Below are 16687 nucleotides of genomic sequence, written 5' to 3'. Positions count from 1 at the left end.
CACAGTTTGCGGATGGGCTCAGAAAACCAGTCTCCTCATCACAGTTTTCACGAGCCTGCCCGCCGCTGGCAGCAGGGCGCTGCTCTCTGAGGGCGGTTTCTCCCTCCCTTTCTCTCCCTTTCTCTCCCTTTCTCTTTCCGAGGATTCCTTACTCCTTCAGTGACGGAGGCTGAAAGCCAGAAGGAAAGAGGGCATCGGGATCTGGTGGCGATTGCCCTCGTCTGCCTGACACTTGGTATATGATGCTACCTTTTGGCATTTGCTTCTGAGTCTGTGTCTCTTTCCCCTAACTATATTTTAGACCTTTGAGGGCAAACACTCTGTTTTGTACTTACCATGACCTTACGTTTTGGACTCTGTGGAATAATTGTATTTCAGATTTTACTCCTAATACCAGAAAACAGGTCCTTATTTTTGATTCAGAACATATGCCTATTCCTTGAACCTTTGCACCTCGCACAGAGATCTAGCAAATTGTTAAAGGCACTGAATAGACACTTGTTTTATTTTCTTCATTGAACTTTTGTACAACTGTATTTATACTTCTCCTGTAGCATGAGTCTGTCTTATTATTTATAATTGCATGTTTACCTTGTCTTTTCTTCCATCCCTGTATACACACACACACACACCACTAACATCACAAACTCTAGTTTTCAAACTCCTGAGGCAAGGACTGTTTCTAACTCATTCCCAGGGTTGAAAAACATTAAAGAATGTATTTCGAATGGTCACATTTTTTTTGTCAACTCTAAGTAGGAGTGGAGGAAAGAAAGAAGAAAGTTTAGATACTTTTTTTAATAGAGGGGTTGGCGGGGAGTGCCTTAAATTAGATTTAAAGTTCATCTCCACTATAAAGTTGGTTGAAATTAAAACAGGCAACCAAGAGAAATGATAGCTGTCTGTCACTTTAAAAGCTGGATGGGCAGACAGCCACCCATTCTGAATGGTTTGGACATCTGCCTTTTCATTTGTCTGTACAAATGAGTTCCATTTCTCTGATTCTAGGGTCATGGGAGAGAAACACCGGAGACATCATCACAGGAAAGTGTTAGATAAAGCATTAAAGGCAACCACCAGTGTTTAGTCTTGTTAGATTTAATTAATGTAGTTACATGAGGAAATTCCTTGTCTGATTCTTTCCCCTAATTTGAAACTATTTATATATTATTTGTATAAAATGAAATATGCCTTGGTTTTGTATATTACTATGATAAATGTGGGGAAGTGAATGTATGTAAACTTGCAGATCTCAAATTACAGAATTTCTAAAGCTTAAAAGTAACTCAGTGATAATCTTGATTAGTCATCTCATTTTATAGATGGAAAATCTTAGGCCAAGGAGCACATAATGACTTGCTAGAGTGACAAATGCTTTGCCTGTCATCCTCGGCATCTTGTGCGTGTCTCTGTGAGAGCAGTTACCACACAGGACTGTAGTCACTCATTTCCTTCCCCTTCCCTCCGTCATTGCAGCCTCCTCTCCTTTCTTTGAACAAATACTGTGTTCAGTGCGTGTCTCATATGTACCAGACAGTGCAAATGTGGGGTGCGTGAGCCAACAGAGTCACTACCCAGGGAGCTATGGGGAAATACGTGACCAGAAACAGAGAAGTAGGGTGTTTAAATAAACAGGTGGTAGGTAATAAATGCTGTGAACAAAATTAAAGCCGGAAAAGGGGTGGGGGGGGGTACCATTTTGGATTATTAGATTGGTCAGGCAAGGCCTCTCTGAAGAGGGGAATTTTGAGAAGAAACCTGAACAAAGTGAAGGAAACAAGTCACGAATATCTAGGGAAAGAATATTCCAGGCAAAAGGGATAGCAAGTGCATGGCTTTGAGATGGGAATGTCCTTGACCTGTTTCAGGAACAGCAAGGAGGCCGTGGTGGCTGTGAAGCAGTGAGCGTTGAAGAGAATGGTACGAAACGAGCTAGGAGAGGGAGGGCGTTGTAGGGCTTTGGGCTCTATACTCAGAGGACGGGTGCTCTTGGAGGCTTCAGAGTAGGGAAGAAGCATGAACTAGCTAATGTTTTAAAGGGCCCCTCTGGCTGCTCTGTGGAGGGTAGACTAGAGGAGGAGCTAAAGGGAGTCAGGGAGGAGGCAGTTGCAGCGTCCAGGCAAGACGGTGACGGTGCAGTGCAGGGTGGCAGTGATGGGTAAGGAGGGGAGTGGTTGGGTCACAGGTGTGTGACTTCTAAGAGCAGGGACATACGATATCCATGCATAACCCACAGGGCTTGATTCTTAGTAGGCTGATTTTATTGAGTGAGTAAAACCAACAAGCGCGGCCTTCTTGTCACTTTCCCATGTACTGTGGCACGTTGAAAGGTGTCACAGGAGGTCTTCCCTGTCATCCGAACATCCCTGGCTGTGGGCCACTTTAGTGTTTCCCAGCCGGGGCCAGCCTGCTTCCCTTGTTAATAGGTTCAGCTCAAGCCAGCTTAGCCTGAGAGGCTAAAATTATCCCAGAAAGACAGCAGCTCAGATAACCAAATCTGAAACTCCCACCCCACCAACTCAGGTTATAAAGCAGTAAGGCCTTACATTTAAGTAGCATTTTATATTTTACTGCATATGTTTCTATAGTCACAGCCACGCTATGAAGAAGTTATTAATGCTTTTCCCATTTTTATACACTGAGACTCAGAGAAGTTAGGTGATTTGTTTATAATAACAGCCAGCAAGTGGCGCATCCCCAAACCAGATATTCCATTCTGGTTCCTTTACTCCTTCAGCCAGGCTCATAAATTTATTTACTGAACAACCCGCTATTGCATGTATCGTGCACCGTAGCTAATGGGAATGCTGACATGAACAAGACCCAGTGCTGACCTTGTCAGAGCTTATAGTGTAATGGAGGAATCAGGTAAGAAAATCAGAGATTTTAGTAAGGTGCAGTAGATGTCGTAATAGAATTAAGCAATGGATGTATTTCGGGTTTGTCTATGCAATTACTAAAATATAAGGTAAAATAAACACCTCTCCCAATAGTTTAGCAGCTGCCTGAGTGTGTAGTCCATGTTTTTCTATTTTGGGAAGTGGACATGAATTATTTAAAATTGCATGGCAATGTACTAAATTCATTTATTTATTGTTTATTGTTGATAAACATTAAAATGTATACAATGTCTTCTGAAACCTGTAAGATGCCTTACACAGCTTTAGAGTTCCAGCTTCCTAGATGTGATTCTCTAAGCTCAAAATGGTTACATTTATTTCAGGATAATTTAGGTCTTAATTCTGCCTTTGCAGTGGAACTAGGCTTGCTGATGTTGTACAGTTAGAAGAATATGTATGGAAAGATAGGATTTGGTCCCAAAGAACGCCAAACCTTTAGAATTACCCACGTCAGTCAGACCCTTACACTGGAATGTAGGCCATGATAGTCAGAAATAACGACACCACCATATGGAGAGCAGGAAAGCAGAAATACCGCAGGCCTCTGAATTGAAAGATGAATTATTCTTTCTTCCGTGGTCTTCTCTTGCTTAAGTAACTTATTTCTTCTTTTTGAAATATGTGTTTGAACAAGTGAGAAAGTACACCTGTCAAAAGATTAACCAGCTGAGAAGCATTGTCAGCATTAATTTTTCCTTTAATAAATGACTCTCTGAAGCTATTTAGCAGTCTGTAATCTGGATACAAAGCTGTTGACCTATGATGGATAGTGCTGGATTTGTTTGTAAGCTTTGACTTAAATTGTCTGCCTAATTTCTCTAGGTCAGATCAACAGGATTAGAAGTAAGGGTGGTTATGTGGTTGGAATAGAAATGGCTATAGAAATTGAGAAAAATAATTGTAAAACATTAATGATCTACCATGTTGGTGAAGTAAATTAGAAACTAAGAAAATGACAGTCACTGAAACGTCAACATTATCAGAATGGTCAAATGACACAGATTGGCTAATTAAACGCATTTGTTATAATTGGGGTTTTGTACACAGTCAATTCCAAAGTGTGTCCGAAAATATGATAAATAATGTAATTTAACCGTATGTATGAGCCTCTCAGGCTTTCACCACATGCGGGTACTCCCTTTTCCAAAACTGTTTGGCCAACATAATGCTGACTTCTTTGGCTTTTAATAATTAGTTAAAAATAGCATGACCTATAAAATAGAAAGGCCACTTGATTTGGCCATTGCAGAATATTCACAATTCGAATGAAATAAGGCTCTCCTCACTTGGGCTTTTTATGTATGAAAACTGTGTATTTCATTGAATAAATTAAGTTCAGAAGTAGGCCATTACTTGCAGCTGTCTGTTCTAATGGCCAGATTTGATACACAGTGCAGACAATTAGAGTTTCTTTATTCCTAGCTGTACTATAAAATTAGCTGTAAAGGCAAAATTGTACTAATACAGTTCTTCCGCATACTTCCCTGGTTTTGAACAACAAAACCTAACTTGAAACTTATGAATTAAGATTTCTCTAATACTAAAAACAGTAATAATACTCTTGGTTTTATTTTATAGTTAATAAAAATGTAATGAATGAAGCTCCTCTCGGCCCCCTTTTAGGATAAGTCTAGGGCCATATTTTCTGTGCTAAAGCAGAAGTTTCTTTACTCGTTTCCATTAATGAACATGCATCAGACTCTTGTAACAAGATGCTAAGGAGTGGCCAGACCCGTGTTAAAGTTTATTTCTTCTTCCTGCTCATATCACTAGGAGGGAATTACCCAAAAGGTGGAAAGCAGAAGGGAAAGAAAAATCAGCTAATATTGGAAAGTGCACATCAGCGTAATCAGTCTAAATAAGCAACAATTTTCTTACTGAAGTGTCTACTTATTTATGGGAGAAAGCCCGTCTCTCTGTAGTTCTCATCTGCAGATAGTATGTGGAGGGCAAGCGAGTGAGCCAGAGACCCCAAACTCAGACTCAGGCAGGCAGCTCCCCTGGCTGCTCCCATGCTGGGCAGGGCACAGGCGACCTTTTTCTTATACTTTCTGTTACTGAATACGTTTATTAAGAGCATAAGAGATGCATAGGAATGACAAAATTCACATTTCACATTTTCATCTCTGTCACTCCATGATTGTCCCAAAATAGTTAAGGTGAACTGAGAGTTTGACTAAATCAGTCTCTTTTGTTTTATGGTTAGCCTATATGATACTTGATTATTAAAATATTCCAGGAGAAATTGAGAGTATCTTGCACATGCCTGACAAATATAATTTGGAAGCAAGATTTTTTCATTTGGTTTGGGGATTGTCTCTAATTTTACTATCCCTTTACCCCAAACCTTTCAGGTGTGGGAGCTGCTCGGTCTGGGAACCTTACATTTATGGTGGGAGGCGTTGAAGAAGAATTTGCTGCTGCCCAAGAGTTGCTGGGCTGCATGGGCTCCAATGTGGTGTACTGTGGCGCTGTTGGGACCGGGCAGGTAACGTTTTCATATTAATAACCCTGACTTGTGATGGAAAATTGGCTAATGCTCAACTCCCATTCCTGACCATGTTCCCATTCCTCCTTACTCTGCTCAGTTGTGTGCATTCTTTGTTTGCTCAAATTTTCTTAAATTAATTTGGAATCAGTGAATTTTCCTTCATTCCTGTTGGAATTAAGCAGACATCAGTCAATTAACTTATTAAAAAGGACATCAAGTTCCATCATCCGCATTTTGATGTATCACCCGAGTGACCCCTGAAATCATCCTTAAAACTGTTTGTGTTCACAGTGCTCATGTTGCCTGAGGAGTCGTTACCCGCCTCCTAGTTTTCTAATTACTTGCTAAGCTCTATTTGCAGTACAGCCAGGTAGGTGTCATTTGTGCACTTAAAACTTTTTCTTCCTACTTCTCCCACTAGGTTCTTACCTAGTGGAAGAGGTGCCACCACCCCAGCCCTGCTCTGGGATAGTGCGTTAGGCTCAGATGGAAGCATGCAGCCCCACTGGAGAGAGGCAGCTGGTGAATGCTCTCACTTTTAGAAAGAAGCATGTGGAACTGGGTGAAGAAAATCTTCCAGTAGTTATAACTTGAAAACAAAGGTATTTAACACTCACTCAATTTCTTTTCAGGCTGCAAAGATCTGCAACAACATGCTGTTAGCTATTAGTATGATTGGAACTGCCGAAGCTATGAATCTTGGAATCAGGTTTGTTGAATAGCACATTTTCACGTACTAACAATTTTTATGAGCTTTCCTATTTGATTTTTTCTGATGTTGAAAAAAAATGTTCATGAAAGATAAACGAGTTGATCCAGGAACATTTGGAAAGTACTTCATTATTGAACTTGAATAGACTGTGCTTATTTGACGACCAGTAGGACCCTGGAGAGCATGAATATTCTTTCATAGCCAGAAACTGTATTGCGCTGTCTAGTCCAAGTCATGTTATCCTCTTTATGTGGAAGCCCCATTTCTTCTATTATGTTGAAATGCAAGAAACACTTTTACTATGAAATTTAAACATGCTTTGGCAGTGTAAGACAAATTTGTATAAAACGTGGTTTTACTGTGTAGTGAATTCAAGTGTTATGTTACCACGTGACTGGTTTCATGTATGTATTTTAAATATAGTCCCCAAATCTACACTAAAAGGGCTCTTGGTTGCTTAGTTGCTGGATAAACTGGATGGCATACCTCTCAATTGAACTTGCCTGTGGTTTCGTCACTTTCCGTCAAGGATATATCTTTCCATTGAAATAAAATGGCGTTCATACTTTGCTTAAAGTGATTCAGGAATCCTGTGTTTCCTGCAATGACGGTCATCACTTAGAATGCTTAAGGTTAATGTCTTAATTTTAGCCTGTAACTTTTTGGGTTAGGAATGCCACATATGATTAATTACCTAATTAATTTTTTAATGTTTTGATTTCATGACTTTAATAAATATATTTCTTACTTTGGAAAATGCTTAAAGAGCAGGATGCTTTATTCAGGTGTTTCTTTCACACTTCCCAAAACTACCTACCAAATATATCACAAATGAGAGTGGTGTTTCACATCACAGCTTTTGATAAAAGCGATAAAAAGAGCCAAAGTACTTGATATATTCTTTAAAACACGGTAATGGATTCGCATTTCCTCTTAATTACCATATCAAGATGCTGTTGTTTTATTGAATTGCCCTTGTCTCAGATGTTAAACTATCTTGACCTATTAAGTTGTCATGTTGTAATTGAGATAAAAGAGGAATTTGCTTTGCATCAGTGCTAATTGGTTTATCAATATCCTGAACCATTTACATTTTAAAATTGAATGTCTGTAAGATGGGAAACTTAGCATATCCATACAAAGCTTTACTAAAACTGGTATTGTATATAGGAAGCTATTCATTGTTATCTCTGTACTGTAGCCAGTTTTAGGCTATGAGTCACGTATCATAATTGAAAAACTGGTTATTAGTAACTTGTTTACATGTCCATCCTCTAGACTAATTTCACTGAGGAAGAAAATATAAATTTCTGGAACCAAAGGTGTATACAGAATTAATTGGTGTTGACAGTAGGATTAGAGCATTAGTATGCGTGTGCATCTCTAGAATTTTATCTTCATTTTTCCGGATATAAATGAAAATAGTAAAAAAGTAAAAGCCTGGATGAGCCTGGGATATACTGTACTGAATTTCCCTCTTTATCTGTGCCTGTTATTTACATTCTGCTTCTTTCCTTGAGCATCACTGGGTCAGGATGTTCCTTAGGCATAGTGATGTAGCCTATGGCATTCCTCAAATAATTCTCCCAGCAAAACTCTTACTAGATGATCATTTGCGATTCTCAAGTGAAGCTTTTGTATGGTAAGTGCTTGTGGAGGTTCAACTCCAAATACCAGCTAATAAACAATAGTATGGCCTGGCTGGTATGGCTCAGTTGGTTGGAGCGTCATCCCCTGCACCAAAAGGTGGTGGGTGTGATTCCCAGTCAGGGCACATACCCAGGTTCTGGGTTTGATCCCCACTCGGGGCACGTACTGGAGGCAACCAGTGGCTGTTTCACTCTCACATCGATGTTTCTCTCTCTCCCTTCCTCTTTCTCTCTAGTAATAATAATAGTATGAAGATCAGCTACCAGAGTGTTTTATGAAAGAAAAAATGAAAAGTGATAGAATTCAAAATAGAAATGTTAAAAGCAGAAGCAATAAATAGATTTTCTCTTCTCATTGGCTTTGATCCACTATGATAAAAACAATATTTGGAAATATGGAACTTTTAATGTTTAATTTTTTCCAAAACTCTATATACATTACTGCTCCTGATATGTTTGTGTACATAATATTTATATATGTATATGTGTGTGTGTGTGTGTATGTATATATCACACATACATACATACAAACAAACATGTTTGAACACAAAGCAGGAACTCACTGGTTTTACTGAACTGTTACAGTGATCTATCTGTTTCTGGTGCTTCAGAATGTATTAATGAATTGCTTATTTTCATAACATTAGGATTTTATCAGTTTGTCTTACAAGGATTCTCAGTGGTTTGAAAGTCCTAAAAATGATTGCTTCTGCTATTGTCTTTTCTCCATGGTTTACAGACATGGTTTAAAATGACAGGATTGCTCTCTAATAGAGTATAGAGAGTGGCCACGATTTATTGAGCTTTGCAAGGTGAAAGAGAAAATTGGCATCAGCAAGCATAAATTCCCAAGTAGTAAATTCCCACAAAGTAGTGCAGCATCAAAGTGGTTCAGCCACATTTATATTCCGTTCACTCCAAAGTGAAATTTTTTTAGAGCATTAATGTCAACATTTACAAATTGAGCCACCTATTCCTATGAAGTGATCATTTCTGATTAATTTCATTCTCATAAGTCAGTGTTTTTCCTGAACTCTGATGTTTCCTTTAAAAAAAATAAAAGAAAATCTTACAGTTAAAAACTCTTATTGACTCTATGGTTTTTTATAGTGAATGTTTATGGATGTTAGTGAAAGTTTAAAATGCTATAAAAAAGTAAACCATAAAAAATATTGGTATACAACATATTTTGGGATTCTTTTTATTAGACCTTTCTACCTTCTGATTGGGTTCTAGTTGGGACTCAGTTTTACAGCACTCACAGTGCCCTGCTTGCATTAGAGGGCTTTTGTTCCTGTGCTTCGTGTAGGTACAGTGTTGATAATGTGAGTTGTGTTGTTTTGTTTTTATTTTTGCTCCACCGGGAGTTGTTTTTTTGTTTTTTATTGTTTTCAATAGTGGTGGTAGAAGAAATTATTTCCATTACCAACCAGGGCCCAGGCCCCTCCAGCAACAACCATACTGTCTTCTTCCACCAAAAGCTTAACAGTTGAACTTCTGGAAGGCTGTTCAAGATGAAAACTTTCCCACAAGCATAATTTTCGTTTCTGGGCTCCTACCTTTAGAAAATGTTGCCTGGGTTTTTTGGGATTTTTTTGGTGATGACCTAAGCCTTAAGCGTATACCCCTAGTAGATTTAACAAATGGAAAAACGTTTATAATAAGAGTTTGACCCAGTTTCTTGATAAGCTGGTAAAGTGCCATCAGATTGACTGATTGGCTCTCAAGTTCACTCCCCACATGACCCAGTGAGACTCAGGACGGTGAGAGTTTGGGTGTCTGTCTCTGTCTGCATTTCTGCTCTGCCATAGACATAAGCTTTTCTCATCTATAAAATGACAAAAATAATAGTACCTATCCATAGGATTGTTATGAAGATTAAATGAGTTCATCCATGTAAACCTTTTAAAACAGGTCCTGGCGCATAGTAGGTGCTCACTCAGTATATGGTGGTGATTGATGTGGTGGTTAGTGTTTGGATTGAACGTGCTTGAATGCTTTTTCTTCATGACCCTTCTCACTAGCTGGTGTTATATGTTTGTTTGTTTATTGCATTTTCCCAACTAGAATGCAAGCTCCCTGAAGGGGGATGGTTTTATCTGCTCCTTGCCATATCTTAAGAACATACTTAGCACATAGTAGGTACTCAGTGAAGATTTGTGAAGTGGATGAAGAGAGAAAAGGGGGGGGCACTTCTGCCTCAGGTTAAAGGTGTCTGGGTGTGTGTGAACCGGCCCACTCCTGGAGGGCAGTCGCAGCCCTTAGCTCCTTTACTCTGGCCTCCTTGCTCTGGGCACAGCACCTGCGCATGGCAGATCTGTGCAAGCGGTAGGTGACTCACTGAAGGAATGATTGACTAAGACTGACATGGTCTTGGATGTTTCATTCTAGAGCTGTTTTAGTGAAATCATTTGCTTTGTTCTTACATAAAACCAAACAGTATAGGTAGATATAGAGAATATAAAGTGAACAAACTTATTTGACCCTTAAAAGCCTTGGGTACAGTGAAGGTAAATGTTTGGATTCTTTCTTTTTTTTTTTTTTACAATTTCTGCATTTTCACTTCTCCTAATAGTTCATTTAAAATTCTTGTATTTCAAAGGTGAGTAGATTTGACACAGTGACGTTTATTTGAGTTGCATTATATATGCAGTCGGAGCAATGAATTCATTCTGTTTATATCAGAGAACATTCCAGCAATCGTAAAGCCACATGCATGCACGTGTGCACTCTCGAACCACATCCAGTGGCAAGTTATTATGGGGACTGACAGACTGTCATCCTTTTGATGGCTTGAGCTGTATATCTCCTGAACAGCAATGGGGCTCTTATGCAGAAAGTATCATATGTTCCCAGCCAATTTACAGGGAAACAGCAATAACATTTTATCATGGTTGAGAGCCCAGTAGCTGCTTCCTATTAAACTTGCCCTTTCAGATACCTGTCTTGGATTAATTTGTTGATTTCAGATGGAAACTCAGTCTTCTCCAGTGAAGCATGACGTTCTAGGGTAGACTCTCTGAATGACAATTACTGTGTATTCTAGCTGGTTTCAGGCCGTTACAAGCCTTGGGCACAGTGGAAGACAGAGGACTCCGGTAACTGATTTTAATATCATATCTAATTTTAACTGTCAGTTATATATGTGCCAGTGAAAAAATCTCCAGGAAGATGAAACGCAAAACACTTCTAACTTGCTCTTTTTAATGATGGGGGTGGGGAGGGCTGGAGGAAAGCGGAGAGGGAGTCGCCTTCTCCAAAAGGGAATCAGCATGGTGGGGGCAGCAGATTGAAAAGTGGGCATGTAGCAACTGCCGCCACATTTCTTCATGTGCCCCTCAGGATGCTTCTAAATAGTAATGTGTTCACCGAAAAGGATTCCATAAATTAGTGGTGGTATTTTTCCTGGAACACTCAAGAGAAATGAAATTTAGGGTAATAAGCATTGGTGACCATTTTGATGAGTATTACAGACAGGGTGTGAATTTCTTTAGCAATGAAGACTGTTGTGAGGTACTATTAAGTATCACCTGGTGGATTATAAAGGGGAACAGCTCTGCTGCTTTCAATGTGATAAACCACTTTAAAAGAATCTAAATTAGGAAGCCCCTAAATTATATTCCAAATGGAAAGGAAAGGTGATGTTTTGGTGTCTTTAAAAATATTTCTGCTCACGGAACATGTTAGACATATACATTCTTGAACATTTCAACTTAGAGAACATATTGGCAGTTGCAGCAAAGTAACTCATTGTTAATTTGTGATTTTACTTTTCACATTCTTCCCTAAGCACGTTGGCTTTTTCTTTTCCTAAGTCATCTGCTACAGCAGCATACCCGTAGCCTAATTTTATTTAAAAGGGGAAAGAAAGCATCAGTAGCAAACTATTCATGTAACAAACTTGGATCCTTATAAAGGAATGAATGAAACTGTTGGGTTTCTTCCCAGCAATGTAAAGTTTGGTAGAATGTGTGAGAGCCCATTTAGATTGGGTCTTTTATATCTCTTACAATCATTAGGAAAAACCTCTCCTTATAACATGACCCACCATGTGAATTCATGTACATGGCATGCCATGTAGTATTACATGCACATCCTGGCTATCAGCCCGAGCCCCCTGTACTAACATTGGCAAAATATTTACTGGTCATGATACTCAGATTTGGAAATAAGCAGACATATATTTTGAACACACTAAGTAAACAAGAACTTAAACATGCCAAAATGCAGTTTGTTTAACATTCATATGTGTCTCTTTTCAATCTTTTTTTATTCTAGAAGAGACTAGTTTTAAGGAAAAGCAGCATGTTTTATTTGAAACTTGATTTAATGATACTTAGCAAAACTGGGCTTCCCAAGCTGCATTCGGAGACTTAGGATCAAAGTAATACAGCTTTTGATTCTATTTTTTTCTGGGTCCATATTGAACAGTCGTTTATGCCATCGGTTCAGTGATAGAACAAATGATGTTTCCGCTTGGGCAAGCTTTGTTTTATCAGGATCAGTAACCTTATCAGCAGCTGACCCAGAACTATAATGCATGTCTCCCAATAGATAGCATATGTCACCACTCTGTGCAGACTTGCTTCATAAGCAAGATTGTCTGATGAAGATTTAATAAATAAGGAAAAGTTTGCGGCAAGAAATGTCTTCTTTTATAATGATAACTTCGCTTAAGCTCATTTACTGCTCATGGCTCACCTCTTGCATTTATTCTCAGAAAAGCTAAAAGACTGAACAGACATGAAAATGCATCCACACAGACTCCCATGATGCATAGTTTATCTGTCAGTATTTCTTCTGAAATATATCATTTGTGAATAAAGAATGTAGACTTTACATGATCATATTGGTTTAAGGTTCTTATGTGACATGTAAATGCATAATGTCCAGAAGAGAAAGGCATTTCTTTTTGCATAGAAAATCCACGTGTGATAAACCAACGACACTTTTATACAATTATGTTATTTCTTAAAAGTAGGATAGTGCAGAAGGTTTTCTCTCATTGCAGAATGTCTGGTTCAGAATGGTTTAATCACTAGCTTTTAATACCTTATAATTTAAGATTGGATTCTTCGCTCTCATCAATCTGCTTTGATTTTTGAAGACATAAAATAAATGGAGAGAGAAGACATAGCATCCTCACAGGTAAATAAGTCACGCATGACTTGTACATTTTGACATTTAACACTTCTTTTCTTTGACCTTTGACAGGTTAGGGCTTGACCCAAAACTATTGGCTAAAATCCTAAACATGAGTTCAGGACGGTGTTGGTCAAGTGACACTTACAATCCTGTACCTGGGGTGATGGATGGAGTTCCCTCGGCTAATAACTATCAGGGTGGATTCGGAACAACACTCATGGCTAAGGTATGGTAAATGCAAAGGCTTCCCAAGAGAAGGGGGGAGAATGTATAACAGTCTAATTCTCCTTCCGTCCTTTCCTCTCTCTTTCCCTCTCTCCTTCTCTTCTTTCCTCCCTCCCTCCCCACTACCTCCACTTTTAACAAAGCATATAGACATAGAAGGCAAAATCCTAGAGGGCAAAATTACTAAAACAATGATTCACTTACTGGAAATGAGTTAAAACTTAGATAAAAAGCCTTATTTATTTTTATTCCTAGACTTTCAGATGAGAAGAAGGGGCTGGGATTTTTCCTTTGTGCTTGGGTTTGTTTATAATATGAGCTGGTAAAATTTTGGTCTTCATCATAAATTTACATTAATTTACAAAGTCCTTAGAAAGGAAGCAGTTAAGAATTTTCTGATGGTTGATAATACATTGGCATTGGATATACACACCACGAAAGAAGAGTTCTTTCTCATGATACTAGATGTCTGAATACATCATCCTGGCTTAAGAATATATATGTATTTATGCATAAAGTCATTTGAAAAGCAAACTGTTGATGTCCTCTCATTTGTGATCTCAACTTTAGGAAATACTTAACAGATGAACAGACTTTCAGAGTTCTGCATAGAGCTTATACACCCCTCCCCCAATTGACTTTTCCCCCCGTGATTACAAAAGTAACAGTGCATACCCCTGGATACCATACTCAGCTTTCTCTCCTTCATTCCCCGTGACGTTCTGTCCATTTTGCTTGTTGACAATGCCTTGAGTTCATCCATCCCCCAGCTCTCCAGAGAACTCGCAGCCTCCCTAGCATTCAGATCTTAGGTCAAGTGTCTCCGCCTCGGGGGGGTCTTACCTAGACATTTCATCCATCAGAATTCCTCCCCCCACATCACCCCCTTGCTACCATCACTTTCTAACCACCCCCCCCCTGCCCTGCTTTCTCTTCACAACACTTGTCATTATCTGGAATTTTAGTATTTGTTTTCTTGTCTATCTTCCCCCTGGACAGTAAGCATGAGAACAGTGACATGCTATCACCAGCACTTAGAACAGTGCCCAGCACACAGCAGCCGCTAAATATTTGTTGAGTAAGAGATTGAATGGATATTCAATAATTCCATCATGGGGTTTGGCTTAGGCATACGGGCTTCTACAGATCTGAAACAGCATGTGCCTGTGTGATGTCACCTGTTGAGTAGCCCTATGCAAAGTCAAAATAAAACAAATAGGTCTGGTGGAGGGTGGAGGAGTGGAGAGGACACTCAGAACTATCAGTTTCTGTCTGGAGCAGTGGTGCAGCAGTGCGCATATATATATATATATGTATAAAATTTACCATAGTGCTTTTCAGTATCTTTTTCTCAGACTTCATTTTTTCTTCTTTGAAACCACACCATTGGGAATCACAGTTCCAAAGCGAGTCTCCCTACCACCTTCAATGTGTTCCTCCTGCCCTTGTTTGCTTTAGGATCTGGGATTAGCACAAGACTCTGCTACCAGCACGAAGAGCCCAATCCTCTTGGGCAGCCAAGCCCATCAGATCTACAGGCTGATGTGTGCAAAGGGCTACTCGAAGAAGGACTTCTCATCCGTGTTCCAGTTCCTGCGAGAGGAGGAGACCTTCTGAGTTGGTTTTTCAGCCATGGACACTGTTGGAAACCAAACTCTGTCTTGGAGCCTCCTTACAGCTCACTCCATAAGTAAATCTAATCAAAGGTCACCCGTCTGCTTTTGATTGTCTAGGTCACAGTTAAATGGGTTTTTCACCCATTTTTTACTGCTTATTTTTATCTCTTTAGCAGACATACATTACCTGAATTTTTTCCTGCAAGCCCCCGATGGTCCCTGTTAACTAGCAGATTGATCTTTTTCAAAAGTTTGATCCTTGAGCATCTTCAGCTAAATCGTTGATGACTTCAATCAGGATATTATTTAGGCCACTTTACAAGTAAAACCAAATATTTTTCAGCAGGATAAAACAGATACTAAAGGAAAAAAGAAATCGGTGTGAGAAAAGGAATTAGAGGAAGGGGAAATACAGTGAATTACTACCTGTGTCCCTCAGGAAGTTTGCCCTGTAAACCCAGTGGTGGTATTCTTGCATTACTTACTGAGTTATTTTCAGGGAATTGATAAAGCAAGAGAACTCTTTGCCATAGGTTTTATAATTTGGACTCTGTTACAGTATCTTGGTGTGTCCCTCTTGTAACAATTCCCAGTACTCAGCAAACTTGTTTTTTATATTTTCCCTTCCTTGTACATTCTTACTACATATTTTTGACTTCAAAAGAATGACATCTTTAGACCTGTTTCAGAGCCAATGATGATATTTGCTTTAGATAATTATTATAGTATTATAAATAGAACCATATTATTTTGAAATCAAATAAATTTCTATGCTGATAATACTTTCTGGGAGTTTTTGTGTCTCCCCAGCCCTTTCGTGAACAGTCAGACGGCCTGGTGGACGGTGATGTAGACAAGCTGGGCAAGGATGTGAAGGAGGAGAGGGAATTGGCCAGTGGCAAGCCAGCACTGCTGCCCTCAGCCCTTCGCCACATTGGTTTGAATGTTTTCTGGGTTGCAGTTGCTATAGAAACTCAGCTGCATTAATGTAATACTTTCCAATGTGGAGCACAGTTGCGACTTTCCCCACTGCAACCCCCAGAAGTATCCCAGGTGATAAACCTGGACACCAAACTTGGCAGAAGTACAACTTCCATCGTTTTCCTGGTAATGAAAAATTCCAGGCGCTGTAGGAAGTCCTGGCTACAGTGATGAACAAAACTACAAAATCCTGCCCCTGTAGTCCATAAATTCTGCTGTCTCACATGTGTGCAAGGGGGTGTGACAGTGCAAGGACAGCTCCCAAGAGAATTACCTGTCCCCAGTGTCCATGATGCAGTTTGAGAAACCCTGCTCAGGTGTATCTTCCACAGGTACCTCCAACTTGGCGTAGGAAAACCTGAGCTCCCCATCCGGCCCTGCAGACCTGCCCCTCCTGGTCCCTGGCCCTGACCCCTTCCTCTCCAGCCATTCTCCATAGTGAATTCTAAATCTCCAGCACCTTCCTCAGGCCCTCAGCCGCTCCTGTCTAGGATACGTCAGTCTCTGCAGTTGCTTCTCTCTTTCTGAGTGCTTCACTGGGGTGTAATTTACATACAATAAAATTTGCTCTCATTGAATGTACAATTCAGTGACTTTTAGCAAATTTACAGTTGCACAGTCATCACCAAAATCCATTTTCAGAGCATTTCCATCACCCCCCTTCACCCTGCAAAGTCTCTTGTGCCCATTTACACTCTCCGTTCTCTCTCCCCCGACCCCGCAGCTGTGGGCGCCCATCAATCCTTTCCCTATAGTTTCGCAGCTGCTTCTTAGCCACAGATTTGGTTCCTTCCCAATTCATCCCTCACTCACTAGTTCGAGAGGTCTTTCTAAGACTGAAATCCAACCCAGTGACTCCCCTGCATAAAATCTTGGCCTTGGAGGCAGTCTGACTCCTCAGCATGCTGTTCAGGCCCTCTGCGCTCTGGCTCCTATTTTACTTCACCAGCACCTGTCATTTCCCAAGC

The 16687-nt window shown here is 39.8% G+C and overlaps 1 protein-coding gene across 6 annotated transcripts in view; it reads left to right on the top strand.

Annotated features, from left to right (window-relative positions):
* Positions 1–16302, top strand: part of HIBADH (3-hydroxyisobutyrate dehydrogenase) — an 84532-nt gene extending 68230 nt beyond the window's left edge. For all 6 annotated transcript variants that reach the window (XM_081146902.1, XM_081146905.1, XM_081146903.1 and 3 more), the window contains 4 exons: positions 5255–5388; positions 6024–6100; positions 12967–13123; positions 14581–16302. In XM_081146902.1, the coding sequence (XP_081003028.1) occupies positions 5255–5388; positions 6024–6100; positions 12967–13123; positions 14581–14739 (527 nt within the window). In that variant the 3' untranslated portion in view covers positions 14740–16302. The remainder of the gene's footprint in view (positions 1–5254; positions 5389–6023; positions 6101–12966; positions 13124–14580) is intronic.
* Positions 16303–16687: the final 385 nt, after the last annotated feature.

The sequence above is a fragment of the Miniopterus schreibersii genome (assembly GCF_964146895.1).
Source record: "Miniopterus schreibersii genome assembly, chromosome: 9".
NCBI lineage: Eukaryota > Metazoa > Chordata > Mammalia > Chiroptera > Miniopteridae > Miniopterus > Miniopterus schreibersii.
Note: the sequence above shows the minus strand (reverse complement) of the source record. Positions and strands in the feature narration are given on the sequence as shown.